At 29.0% G+C, this 13,255-nt stretch overlaps 5 protein-coding genes across 5 annotated transcripts; 2 read left to right on the plus strand and 3 right to left on the minus strand.

Annotated features, from left to right (window-relative positions):
- Positions 1-542: 542 nt before the first annotated feature.
- Positions 543-1,361, plus strand: GO595_010359 (protein phosphatase 2C; the record flags this gene model as incomplete). The annotated part of the gene is made up of 1 exon (XM_067913029.1): positions 543-1,361. One exon carries the CDS (start codon positions 543-545, stop codon positions 1,359-1,361), a length of 819 nt encoding a protein of 272 aa, XP_067769097.1.
- Positions 1,362-3,330: 1,969 nt separating this feature from the next.
- On the minus strand, positions 3,331-4,884 carry GO595_010360 (apoptosis inhibitor 5-like protein API5; the record flags this gene model as incomplete). The annotated part of the gene is made up of 1 exon (XM_067913030.1): positions 3,331-4,884. The coding sequence occupies one exon, from the start codon at positions 4,882-4,884 to the stop codon at positions 3,331-3,333; it is 1,554 nt and encodes a 517-aa protein (XP_067769098.1).
- A 748-nt stretch (positions 4,885-5,632) lies between these two features.
- Positions 5,633-6,136, plus strand: GO595_010361 (ras-related protein Rab-6B; the record flags this gene model as incomplete). The annotated part of the gene is made up of 1 exon (XM_067913031.1): positions 5,633-6,136. One exon carries the CDS (start codon positions 5,633-5,635, stop codon positions 6,134-6,136), a length of 504 nt encoding a protein of 167 aa, XP_067769099.1.
- Positions 6,137-6,552: 416 nt separating this feature from the next.
- GO595_010362 (rho GDP-dissociation inhibitor 1) lies at positions 6,553-7,095 on the minus strand (the record flags this gene model as incomplete). The annotated part of the gene is made up of 1 exon (XM_067913032.1): positions 6,553-7,095. One exon carries the CDS (start codon positions 7,093-7,095, stop codon positions 6,553-6,555), a length of 543 nt encoding a protein of 180 aa, XP_067769100.1.
- A 3,988-nt stretch (positions 7,096-11,083) lies between these two features.
- On the minus strand, positions 11,084-13,141 carry GO595_010363 (serine/threonine protein kinase; the record flags this gene model as incomplete). Its single annotated transcript, XM_067913033.1, has 1 exon — positions 11,084-13,141. One exon carries the CDS (start codon positions 13,139-13,141, stop codon positions 11,084-11,086), a length of 2,058 nt encoding a protein of 685 aa, XP_067769101.1.
- Positions 13,142-13,255: the final 114 nt, after the last annotated feature.

Below are 13,255 nucleotides of genomic sequence, written 5' to 3' on the forward strand. Positions count from 1 at the left end.
ATAATTTAACATCACTTCCAGCATGTTTATCATCATTTTTCTTTTTGAAGACAATTGATGTCTCTAATAATCATTTAGAATCATTACCTACAGCTATTCAAGACATTAGTACATTACGTTTTTTAAACTTATCACATAATTTAATTAATGAAATTCCGATTAATTATAAGTTTCCTAAATCACTTTATTTATTAGATTTATCATATAATTTACTTAAAAAGTTCGAAAGCATTGAATTGCCATCAATAATATCATTAATATTAGATAATAATTTACTTGAAACGTTTTCAATCATTAATATTAATTCGACATTACATTTTTTATCATTATCAACAAATAAATTAACATGTTCATTAGAAACAATTATAAATCCATTTGAAAACTTTCTGAATTTTGAATTTTTAGAAATATTTAATAATTCATTATCATCATTTAATATAACAAATAAAAATAATCGACTTAAAGTCATAACAAATGAAAATATAATTACAAAAGGTTCTTATGGAATTGGTTATTCATCAACAGTTGGCTTACGTCAAACAATGGAAGATAACTTCACAATATATAATGATAACAACTTTTCACTCTTCGGTATATTCGATGGTCATGCAGGCTCTAACACGTCATATTTAGCCAGCGAAATGATGTTAACAGAAGTCAAAAGTTTAATCCGCACCAAAAATGAACAAAAGTTTTCCGATTGTTTCGAACATATTCAAAACGAAGTTAAATCACAAAATTTAATCGATGGATGTACAGCAGCAGTAACATTTGTATATGATAACATATGTTATATAGGTTCAATTGGTGATTCCCGAATTTTACGGATAAAGAAAAATGGTTTTGAACAAATAACTAAAGATCAAAAGGCAACAATTAAACATGAATATAATCGATTAAAACGATTATTATTGGGTGTAATCGATGGAAGAGTTAAACGGAAATTAGCTTTGTCAAGAGCAATTGGTGACTTATGGTGTGGCGATGGATTATTCATTAAGCCGAAAGTGAAAAGTTATCAAATCGATGATGAAGAAATTGGTTTAATCGTAGCATGCGATGGAGTTTGGGATGTGTTAACAAATGAAGAAGCATATAAAATATTTGTGAACGCAAAAAGTCCTCAAGACGCTGCAACGTCATTAAAGAATGCTGCAATTGCTAATGGAAGTATGGATAACGTGAGCGTTATAGTGGTGTTCTTCCATCCTGAAGCAAAGTATTCGGGTGTATGCTATTGCAATGAAATAGAAAAATTGCCGCTGGTGCCAGAAATAGAATCAAATGATGACGAGCCATTTCATACAAATAGAAGCGCTACAATTGGTGTGGCAACTTTACAGAGAAGAAGAAGAAGATAACAATTGGATACTTCTGAAAAATTTGCGTGTGATGTTGTTAATAAATTTGTTGGTATTATATTTTGTTTGTTCTAAATTTAAATGTCTGAAAAAAATTTATCACAAACATTTGATATCTGAATTCTTCAAGAATTAATATTTTTCAACATTTGATATCTGAAAAAAAGAAAATGAATTTTTGAAAAAATTGCATCGCCCGGGAATCGGACCCGGACCCCCAGCTTGGCAAGCTGAAATTCTACCATTAGACCAGCGATGCTTACACTAACAAAAATTTTTGAATATACAAAATTATACAATAATAAATAATATGAACGTTTAAAATTTATCCATTTTAAATGGAAGCAAATACAAAAAAAAAAGTAATTTCTAAAATGAAGGAAAATGGAATAATTAATCATATAAGAGCACATTATATTTCTTTGATCTCGCAAGCTTCACAAGGTGAAGATAATATTCTTAAATCATATCCTAACTTAAAGAAAACAATTTCATATAAAATTGCAACAATGATTGTTTTTCAATATTTAAAAGAAAAATCAATGAAATTTTCACTTAATTCAGCGGAATCAGAGATTAATAATTCAACTGATTTTAAAAATGAATCTATAATAAAACAATTGGGAATAAACACAGAAGGCGTATGGGTCCATGAGCTAATTACTGATTGCAACCTAAACAAATCAGAAATATTAGAGAAAAATCAATCATTTAATGATGAAAAAATTAATGAATTTAATGATGAATCATTAAACTCAATGTCTTCTGACGAGTTCGCTTTTGAAACAGATCAAATAGAGTTTTCGGATATATCTTCTAATGAAACAAAAATGGATTCCATCTGAATGATAATATTACTGTTATGAATAAATAATGAAACTAAATTAAACCCAAAGCATTTAAATGTGCTGTTATCTGTATTGTTTTTTGTGTTTGGTTTATAATTGAAAAAGTGTATAAAGCAGATGCTGAATTAAAAGTTTTTCTTGTTTTTTGACATATTTTAAGCTTAACTTACTACAATAAATAACCCATTAACATTTTTGCAAATTTTCATTTATTTACAAACACAAGAATCTAATTGTGTTCTTTCACAATCCTATAAAAATAAGTACTTGAAGAAAATAATTAAAAATAAAAATAAAAATTCGATTTATTTTATTCATCATAATACATAAGATGAAATATTTGGAAATATTTGAATTAGAAACTTTAAAACAAAATAAAAGACAGTGTTGATGCTTTATTTCGGAATAATTCACTGATATTTATGAGGAGCTATCAAAGAATATATTAAAGAAGTAGTTAACAAATGAATCTGCTAAAATAATTCCAAATGATGAAATCAAAAAACTTCAAGAAAGATCATCACAAGCAGATTTTAATTTTAATCAAAAAATTAAACCATCACTTTATTAAAGACATGAATTTATCAATCAATGTAACATTTCATTAATTGGTTATGCTGCATTTTTTGGATTAGTTAAATGTTATAAGCATTTACTTATGAACAAAGCAGAAGAATTTATATACAAAAAAATATGCAGTTGCTGTAGGAAATGAAGAAATCAATCAGAATTTAGAGATGCGTATGAAACAGCGAATGAATTCCATCGAAATGATGTTTATTTTTTTTTTATGAAAAAATCATAAAAGTTGGGTGTATTTCAACAAAGATGTGATTATTATTACATCTATCAAAACAGGAAATATTTTCATTTCCTGTTGTTTTTATAAAATTAATCCAAATTCATTAAATCTTTTCGAAATTCCGACTGTTTCACGTAATAAAGAACCTTTAAATATTTAATTACAGAAAATATTATTAAAATCAATAAGAAAAGAAGCAAATGTCCAATGGAATTTGTTGCTATTTTCCATTTATATCAAAAATTATACTCAAAACCTTTTAAATAAAACAAATTTAATTATAACTTATTTTGTTTATGAAACCATTTTAAAATATCTTTTAGTTTCTCCTTTCGCGATAGTTTCTTTGGACATTTCTGTTAGTCCTGAATCTAAAATTGTTTCTTCCGCCATTATTCCTATTGTTATAGTTATTGTTTCTATTGTTACCATTATAAGTGTTATAATTGTTTCTATTACCATTATTCCTATTGTAATTGTTGTAGTTATTTCGATTGCTTTCTCTCCTTCCGTTATATGGCCGAGTGAACTTTTTCACATTCTTCTTAACCCATGAAGGCCTTGCCTTAAATTTCGTTGTCAGTGGATTTGTTCCTAACAATAAATGACAAATCTTATTAATATTCGCACCAGTTTTCTGTGCACGAATACAATTCTTCATATCTTTACGTTTTTGTTCTGATTCTTCTTCATTTGTCGTTTTCCTACTTCTGATCTCATTGAACCTAATACCATATTGATCACCGAATGCGACTGCCAACTGGAGTAAGTTCTCAAGACGTTCACGAAATTCGTTTTGCTTTTCTTGATCTTCGTTTACATCATCGGCTTCATCAGGCTGCCCCGTCCTAACAAGAACGGTTCCTATCAATTTTGAGGCAGCACTACTGAATTTTTGAGCAAGACGATAGAAAGCAAACAAAGTCGCTTCAGCAAGAGTGAAATTCACCGCTTCATCGGTGCTCTTTGGTAATTTCAGGAAAACCCTGTTGTAAACTTCGTTGATGAGTTCCTCACCTTCAACGTCACGCGCGACGTCAGCAATCTTCTGAATAACGGCAATTTTGACCTCGATTGGAAGAGACTCATATTTGGGCATGACGCGCTTCGTAAGAATGTTTAATAATTTGGTAGTGGAATAATTGCCAATTGTACGAGTGAAATGAAGAATTTGAACCATAAGATTGTTAACAACTTCATCAAAATTGGATTCAAGTGAGTTGTCGAGAAGCTCAAGAAGCTCATCAATTAATGGTTGAGATTGCTCTTCAGAAATTAATTTCTTATTCTTACCATACAATCTTAAACCTTCAACAACACAAGACTTGAGCGCAATTTGAATTACTTCAAGAAGCTCTGGAACTGTTTCTTCTGTGAATTTGATTTTATCACGGATATAACCAACCATTTTACATTGAGACTCTGGTTTTAGTTTTGATAGAGATTTGGAAAAGATTGATTTGAATTCTTCGTCTGTTTCTAAGCGCTCTATGACAACAGGTTCAACAAATTCAACAATTTTCTCATTAGTATCGCCAAGCGCATTTAATAAAACCGAAATTACTGCCGCTTTGTCATCATTATAGAATTTAACAATTCCTTTTATAGCCGTTAACCTAACATTGTCATCATCATCTTTTGAAAGCTCAACCATTGATGAAACGGCAACATTTATTTGTTTTGGGAATTTTTCTGCAAACCTAGGGATAAGCTGTGCTGAAAGACGCCTTACTTGAATATCTGATTTTGCTGAAGCACCTGCAAGCAAGAGCTTGAAATCATTTTCAGCAGGAGAATCTGTTCCACCCATTTTTTCATTACAATCAATAAGCATATTAGCAGTCACATTGACAGCTTTCCCTTTTGGCGGCATTAAATTGGTCACATTTGGCGGTTAATCGTTTAAACGGCTTAGTGGCGGGGATACACATTTCGAAATTATAATTATTAATTATTATAATATCATTTATCAATTTTTAATTACATGACTTTTTATGAAGGACTTTACTTATAACTTCTTAAATTTAATACTAATCACTTCAAATTATTTATAATACATTTGTCATTGACTCATTGGACATAACTGAGACATCCTTACATGGTTGAGTGTTTGGTGATTTTTTGCTGATTTTCTTTGTAAAAAGTGGGATTTAATTTTTTAACTTTTTTGCTTGCATAATTGCAAGATAAATAATACTGAGAAAATTACAGAAATATTTAACATGTTGTGAGAGAGCGAAAGTCGTTTGTGAAGATATTCATGTAATAAGAATTATCAAAAGATGATTTTGCATTATCATTTTCTTACACTCATATAACTTTTGTTTCTTAATGTCAAATAATATAAAAAACTACAAATGTTGTGATAATGTTAAAATTCACATTATTATTCATTTGATTAAAATAATAATATTTATTGAGGGGTACAAGCTTAGCATAGGTCGTTAATGAGTGCAAAGTAAATTACGTACTTATAAGTTTTTTTAAAAAAATTACTGCCCAAAACATTTTTTCTTGTTTGCATACGACATGTGATGTTAAATATATTCATGATAACGAAGTGTAAAGTTGTATTTCTTGGTGCAGCTGGCACAGGTAAAACTTCACTTATCAGTAGGTTTATGACCAGTAGCTTCGATAAAGATTATTCATCAACTGTTGGTATCGATTTTTTTGCAAAACCTATTCAAATCAGAGATCATACTGTTGATCTTCAAATATGGGATACTGCTGGTCAGGAAAGATTTAAGTCTTTAATACCTTCTTATATCAGAGATTCAAATATTGCTGTTATTGTATACGACGTATCCGATCCAAACACATTTGAGGAAGCGAAAGTGTGGCATAAAACAGTTATTAGTGAACGTGGTAATGATGCAATATGTATATTTGTTGGAAATAAAAACGATCTCGAAAGCAAAGTTCTACATGAAAAAGTTACAGAATTTACAAAGCCGTTGTCAATCCAAACAATAGAAACATCTGCAAAAACTGGCCAAAATGTGACCAGACTTTTTAAGTTGATATGCGAATCGATTCCAGATATCTCGCGCCCTCAATCTGATCCAATCGTTGTTGTTGATGATGCAAAAGTACCTGCAAATTCAAATCAGTGCAGTTGTTAAAGTATTTATAGATTTTTTTTTTATCTTTTTAATTAAAATTTCGCTATTTTATCCCCTATTCCAATGTTTATTGCAGATTTGCACACCTTTAGCCATTTAATAAAAACAAATATTTGTTGAATTAATATTGAGCAATTCATGTATTTTTATTTAATATTTATTCTGTTTAGCTATAAGCAGAGCATAAGTATTTATGTGGTATTCTTTTGTGATTCTTTATGCTTAATGAGATAGCTTGAACTTAAACGTCATCATCAAGACGAAACGAATTCCACTTTTTGAGCTAATAAACGCAATTATTTATTTGAAAAAAATGACATTTACGGTTTACGTTCATAACCGAAATTTAAGTTTCAAAGTTGAAAAAAATCTCATGCAAAGGAATTAACAAAAGCTATGAGAGGCACCATTCTTTTTTATGCTTTTTCGATCTTAAACTTGGAATCAAATGAAAAGTATTTGTTATCCCTTTCATCTTTGATGGTGTTAACAACCTTGTATTCACCACGTGTCATCTTGCCAACAGGGACTTCACATTCGTCAAGAACCTTAGTGATTGGAGCAATTGTTGGTGGGTATGAACCAATTTCGAAACTTGCCTCTTGCTTGGCCAACATCTTCTTAGCCTTTGTCTCAAATGTAATACCAAGAACAATATCGTGGTGAACAAGGATTGTGACTTCATAGTGGAAAGTTTGGCCTTCTTTGAGGACATATCCATTCTTTTTAAGATCATTTAATTGGTCCTTGTCTTCTAAGTTGTATGTATAGGTATTTCCACCGTGGATAACAACTTTGAATTCTTTTGCAATGACAAGACGTGGATCATCTTTTGGAGAAGCAAGAGATAAATCGCCACCAGCAGCATCACCGAGGAGAGATTCCTTCCATTTACGAACACTTTCATCCTCATCTTCGCGATCAAGGAATTTTTGGACGGAGTTTTCTTGTTCAGTCATCACAAATGAAAAACGGTTATTAATTGATTCAAAAAGTGGTGGTTATTAGACACAGAAAACAATATTAACCGTTTCGAATGTCATTTTGCCAGAATTCTGGCTGAAAAAATAGAAAGGGGTGCCCCAATAGTTCTTTATTATTATAAACGACCGTTAAGAGGGACTAAAAGATTCTATTGTCGATGCACAGCAATTCCGACAACATTTAAACTTCCCAAAAAGACATAATTACACATAGCATAGAAATATATGTTTTGGTATAAATTTCGTATAAAATATATTATGGGATTCGAGTTCCTTTTTATCGAGTTTATTCATATGCTTTGTTACATATTAAATAATGATTTCTCCAAGATCGTTCTAAATCAGAATTAAGAATCATTTTGTCAAAGCCTTAGAAATCGGGATCAACTTAAGTATGTTTGTGAAGTAAGTCTAGTATTTCTTTGAAATTTTTATTCGTTTCTGCTATTTTAAGTGCTGTCCAAAATATTTTAAATAATTTCCAAATATTATTTTGAGATTCTAAATTATTAAAATAAATTTTAAATAAAACTTATAAATATTTTTGGCATTAATATCAATTCCTTCTTGTTCAAGAAGTAATTGAGCTGTTTCTTTGTGAAAGAATGATAAAGCTGTTAGAAGAGCTGTATTAAACAAATAAAATAATTACCAAATATAACTTTGAAATGTCAAATTATACAAACAAATTTCAAAAAAATAATAAAAATATCTTGTACATTAATATCAATTCCTTTTTGTTTAAGAAGTAATTTAACTATTTCGTTATATCCTCTGTTAGATGCCCAAATAAGTGCTGTTTTAAATAATTTAAATAATTTCCAAATATTATTTTGAAACAGAAAATTATTAAAATAAAATATAAATCAATCAAATAAATATCTTTAGCATTAACATCAATTCTTTCTTGTTCAAGAAGTAACTTAACTATTTCTGTGTGACCCTCCATAGTTGCTTTCATAAGTGCTGTCCAAAATAATTTAAATAATTTCCAAATATTATTTTGAAATACAAAATTATTAAAATAAATTTGAAATAAAATAAATAAATACCTTTTGCGTTAATATCAGTTTTTTCATATTCAATAAGTAGTTTGGCTATTTCTGTGTTACCTCTATTTGACATCATTATAAGTGCCGTATTAAATAATAGTAATAATTTTCAAATGTTTTTTTGGAATAAAAAACTATGAGAATAAGTATCAAATAAAATTATTAAATATTTCTTTCATTAACATTAATTTCTTCTTTTTCAAGAAGTAACTTAACTATTTCCGCGTTTTCTCTGTTAATAGCAATGTCAAACGCGGAGTCAAATAAATTAATTAAATTTTAAATATAATTTTAAAATATAAAAATATTAAAATAGATTTTAAATCATTTAAATAAATATCTTTAGCATTAATATCAATTCCTTCTTGTTCAAGAAGTAATTTAACTATTTCTGAGTGTTTATTTATAACTGCAATCATAAGTGCTGTATTAAATAAATTAAATAATTTCTAAATATCACTAAAAATTATCATATAAATAAAACAAATTTTAAACAAAATAAAACAACATTTTTGAGGTTAACATTTATTCCTTCATGTTCAAGAAGTAATTTAACTATTTCTATATTACCTTGTCTAGAAGCTAAAAAAAGTGCTGTATTAAATAATTTTTATGTTTTCCAAATATTATTCCAAAATATCAAACAAACAAAACAAATAATATTTATATAAAATAAAAATTTTTAATATTAACATCAATATCTTTTTGATTTAAAAGTAAATTTACAATTTCTATATCATCATTTTTAACTGCATAAAAAAGTGCTGTATTATTAAGTTTAATCAAATTCCAAATATTTTATTAAAATTTCAAATAATTAAATCAATTTTTAAGAATTAATAATTATCATCTTTAATATTGATTTTAATGTTATTTTGTTGAAGTAAAAAGTTAACAATTTCATAATTTTCATTTGATGATGCAACAATAAGTGGTGTTTGAAATATTAAATTTAAATTCCATTTTAAAAATTGAATCATCAAATAATTAATTCAAATTCTTTTTAATTTGAAAAAAAATCTTTCGCATTTATATTAGCTTTTTTTTCAAGAAGGTATTGAATAATATCAATGCTGTCATTAAAAGTTGCTAATATAATTGGAATGTCTTTTAATTTAAATAAATGCCTATTAATATCTTAATAAACATTTAAAAAGAATGAAATTCTAAATTAAAATTTTAAATATTTTTCATCTTGACATTAATTTTCATTTGTTCTACTAAATATTTAACTATTTCTAGATTTCCTGAATACATAGATTCAAATATTATATCTTTTGGCGGATTTTTATTTTTCTCAATATTATAATGCAAAAATAAATATAAATTTCCAATTCTTACTGTCTTAAATAAAAGTTCTTCAGAAAATTTCATTCCTTTTTCGAATAAAAATGATAAAATTTCATAATTAAAACTTGAAATACATTTTAAACCATATGAATTAAGATTTGATACATCAAACATTTCTTTTTTATTTTCATAAAGATAATAAAAGATATCATTTCGATGAAACATAATTGCTGTTTCAAATCCATTTTCAAATGATAAATGTTTTTGTTCACATAAACGAATAATTCCTTCATTTCCACCTGCAATTGCATATCTACTTGCATTATTTGCATTTGCATCATTTATTAGTAAATATTTAAAACATTTAGTTGAACCAAAAAATGCTGCATAATCAATTAATGAAACATTATTATGATTAATGTATGAACATCTTTCATAAATTGATTTTGGAATTGTTTGATCAAAATCAAAATTTGTTTGAGATGATATTTCTTGAAGTTTTTCTATTTCATCATTTCGAATAATTTTTGCAATTTCATTCGGATTATTTCCTTCTTTAATTAATTGCTTATGTAATTCCCAATCATTATTTGAAAGTTCTTCAATATTTTTTCTAAATAACATTATATCATTAAATTTAGAATATTCTTTTTCTTTAAAATAATGTGCAAAATAACATGTTTTAAACTTTTTAACATATTTTGGATTTATCATTTTCTCTTCAATCATTTTGTTAATAAGGTAATATGATGTTTGATATTTAGAACTAAGTCTTATTGCTGATAATATTTCTTTAATTAAATCATTATTATTAAATAAAGTTTCCTTTTTTGCTTGAATTGCTTTTAAAAAAGTTAGAATCAAATCACCCTTATAATTTCGAGAAATAAGAGATGAGCAAACTGACATTTGAATTATAACATGAAGAAATGTTTTTGAATATTCATCATCAAAATTATTTAAAATATTTTCTACCGATGATTCTATGTTTCCTTCGTTCAAACCATAGATAATGTGATCAGATAATTCAAGGTATTTTAAGTAATTTTTATTATTTTTTTCCATTAAAAATTATAATTATAAACTTGACCAATGAAGCTTCATTTTGTATAGTTTATAGACATTATCGACTTTTTATATAAAATTCATAAAAAAATTTAAACTAATTTACCAATTTATTATAATGAATTTCGTGAAAGAATTCACTAAAGTGCATTTTCAATTTATTATAATGAATTTAGTGAAAAGAATTCACAAAGTGCATTTTCAATTTATTATAATGAATTTAGTGAAAAGAATTCACAAAGTGCATTTTCAATTTATTATAATGAATTTAGTGAAAGAATTCACCAAAGTGCATTTTCAATTTATTATAATGAATTTAGTGAAAGAATTCACAAAGTGCATTTTCAATTTATTATAATGAATTTAGTGAAAAGAATTCACCAAAGTGCATTTTCAATTTATTATAATGAATTTAGTGAAAGAATTCATCAAAGTGCATTTTCAATTTATTATAATGAATTTCGTGAAAGAATTCACCAAAGTGCATTTTCAATTTATTATAATGAATTTAGTGAAAACTTATTTGAACTTTTATTGAAATGCATTTCATTCAATTGCTATGCGATTGGTTCACCATTTTCATTCACGTTATCCTTCGCATCGTATCGCGAGTTGGCTGCAACTTGCACAAAACTTCCTTTCTCGCGCATTTCTCCAATAACATTTTCACTAATTTTCGCGTAACTGTTATTCGACAAGTTGACTGCGTAAATATGCCCTGCGCCAATAGTGTTCCGCGTGATATCTGCTTTACTTCCATTCGTAACGCGAATCGCCGAACGGCCGCATGACTGAAACTTCGAGTTGTTAATCTTAAGGAGTCCCTGGTGATCGACTTCGATGCCGTAGTACGGAAAGTTCATGAAGATGCACGAATCAATAACAACATTCAACGATGTGATCTTAATCGCTATTTGCGACGTCTGAAGAATTTTCTTCGAATCGTTGTTCCGCGTCGCACCAACAAATGTACTTCCGCTAAATTTACTGCTGCGGCACTTTTGGATGTAAACAGAAAAACTTTTGCCGCACGTGTAGAAGTTGCTGTCGCTGACGTTCAGTTCGACGCCTTGGCCGTCGGTCAGAATGGCGCGTTCGCTGCATTTAGTAAAGATGCATTTGTTAACATTAAAAATAGAACTTTGCGTACATTCAATCGCGGAGTAACACTCTTGGCAACTAATCCCATTAATATTAAAATTACTATGCTCAAGACCCATAACACAAAATTGCGCATTGTCATTAAAGTCAACTTGTTCTATATTGATATTACTATGATCACTTCCAACAATACATTGCGTGTTACGGCGAAAATGACAATTATTTAATGTAATGTTCGCGTTGCCTAACGCTTTCAATGATAACTGATTGAACTCCCACGTGCAGTTCGTGAAGCGGCCTTGGCTGTCTTCATTAAATAGAAGCGCCTGTTGCTCTGCTTTGTAGAAGTGCGACCCTGTGGCTTCAAATATGCTATGATTAATAGAATGAATTTGTAACGATTTGTTCCCATAAACATTCGAATCTTGCAAACGAATCAAACACGTTTCCTTGTTAAAGATGCCGAACTTTTCATTGTTATAAATGCTCGTTCGAATCGCATGAACTTCTGAGCCTTCCATGCAATAAATACCAAATTGCTTGTTCCCGAAGATTTCTGAATCAATAATTCGAACTAATGAAATACGGTCTGGAACTTGTTGAACATTATGCATGACGCAAAGTCCGTTTTGTTTGTTGTTACATATGTTACATCGACGAATGTTTAAGCGACAGTTGGTTTCAACCACAACGCCATTGTCATTATCTTTAATCAAATTATTAATTAATGTCCCAATGCTTCCTTGCGACACGCGAACCCCGCCTTTGTTGTTATATATTTCATTGTTATTTAATACAAATTTTTCTGCTGAACGTGCATTAAATCCAAATTCTTTGTTGTTAATGATCTTGTTGCCTGTGATAACACCTTTGCTTCCCGCTTGTAAGATGATGCCACTCGTTTTACACCCATTAATTTGCGACGATTGAATAAGCGGAGTGGCGCCTTCGTGAATAATAACGCCAGAGCCAACTTCAGACTTAATGTTGCATCGTAAAATCATTCCGTGCGAATGAGGACGAAAGACAATCGTAGAATCAATTTGCTTACAGTCAACAATTAAACACGTCGCATCACTCCCAACAACAATAGCATTGTTCTCATTCGTTGGCTTATGAAAGATGCACGAATCAAACAAACTCCGACTGAATGGCATCAGCGATGTCGTGGTGTAATTAGTCGCAAAGAATTGGCATTGCCGTGACGTAATACGCGCATTGTTCTCTGCTCGAACGCATCCTGCACATGATGAACGTAATATACAATTGTCTAACTCTAAAACACCAAATGATGAACGCGCACAATATGAATCCCCTGGCGTATTACATGTTAAAGTAATACCAACAATACGACAACAATTCGCTTTAAGAATAACACAATCAAAAATAACGGCTTCGATGACTGTGTCTTGCGGATTGGACCGCTCTTCAAATGATCGAATTTCTAAAGAACGATCTAATATAATGGACTCTTTATAAACACCACGATGGAGAATAATGCTTTCACCGGGCATAGATAATGAAATAGCTTCAGAAATGGTTTTGACACTATCAGGAAATTCGCCTGTGCAATCAACATGTCGAACTTTTTCAGAACGAATTTCTTCAAATGTGGATCGATATGAAAT

The sequence above is a fragment of the Histomonas meleagridis genome (assembly GCF_020186115.1).
Source record: "Histomonas meleagridis strain 2922-C6/04-10x chromosome Unknown scaffold_61, whole genome shotgun sequence".
Taxonomy (NCBI): Eukaryota; Parabasalia; order Tritrichomonadida; family Dientamoebidae; genus Histomonas; species Histomonas meleagridis.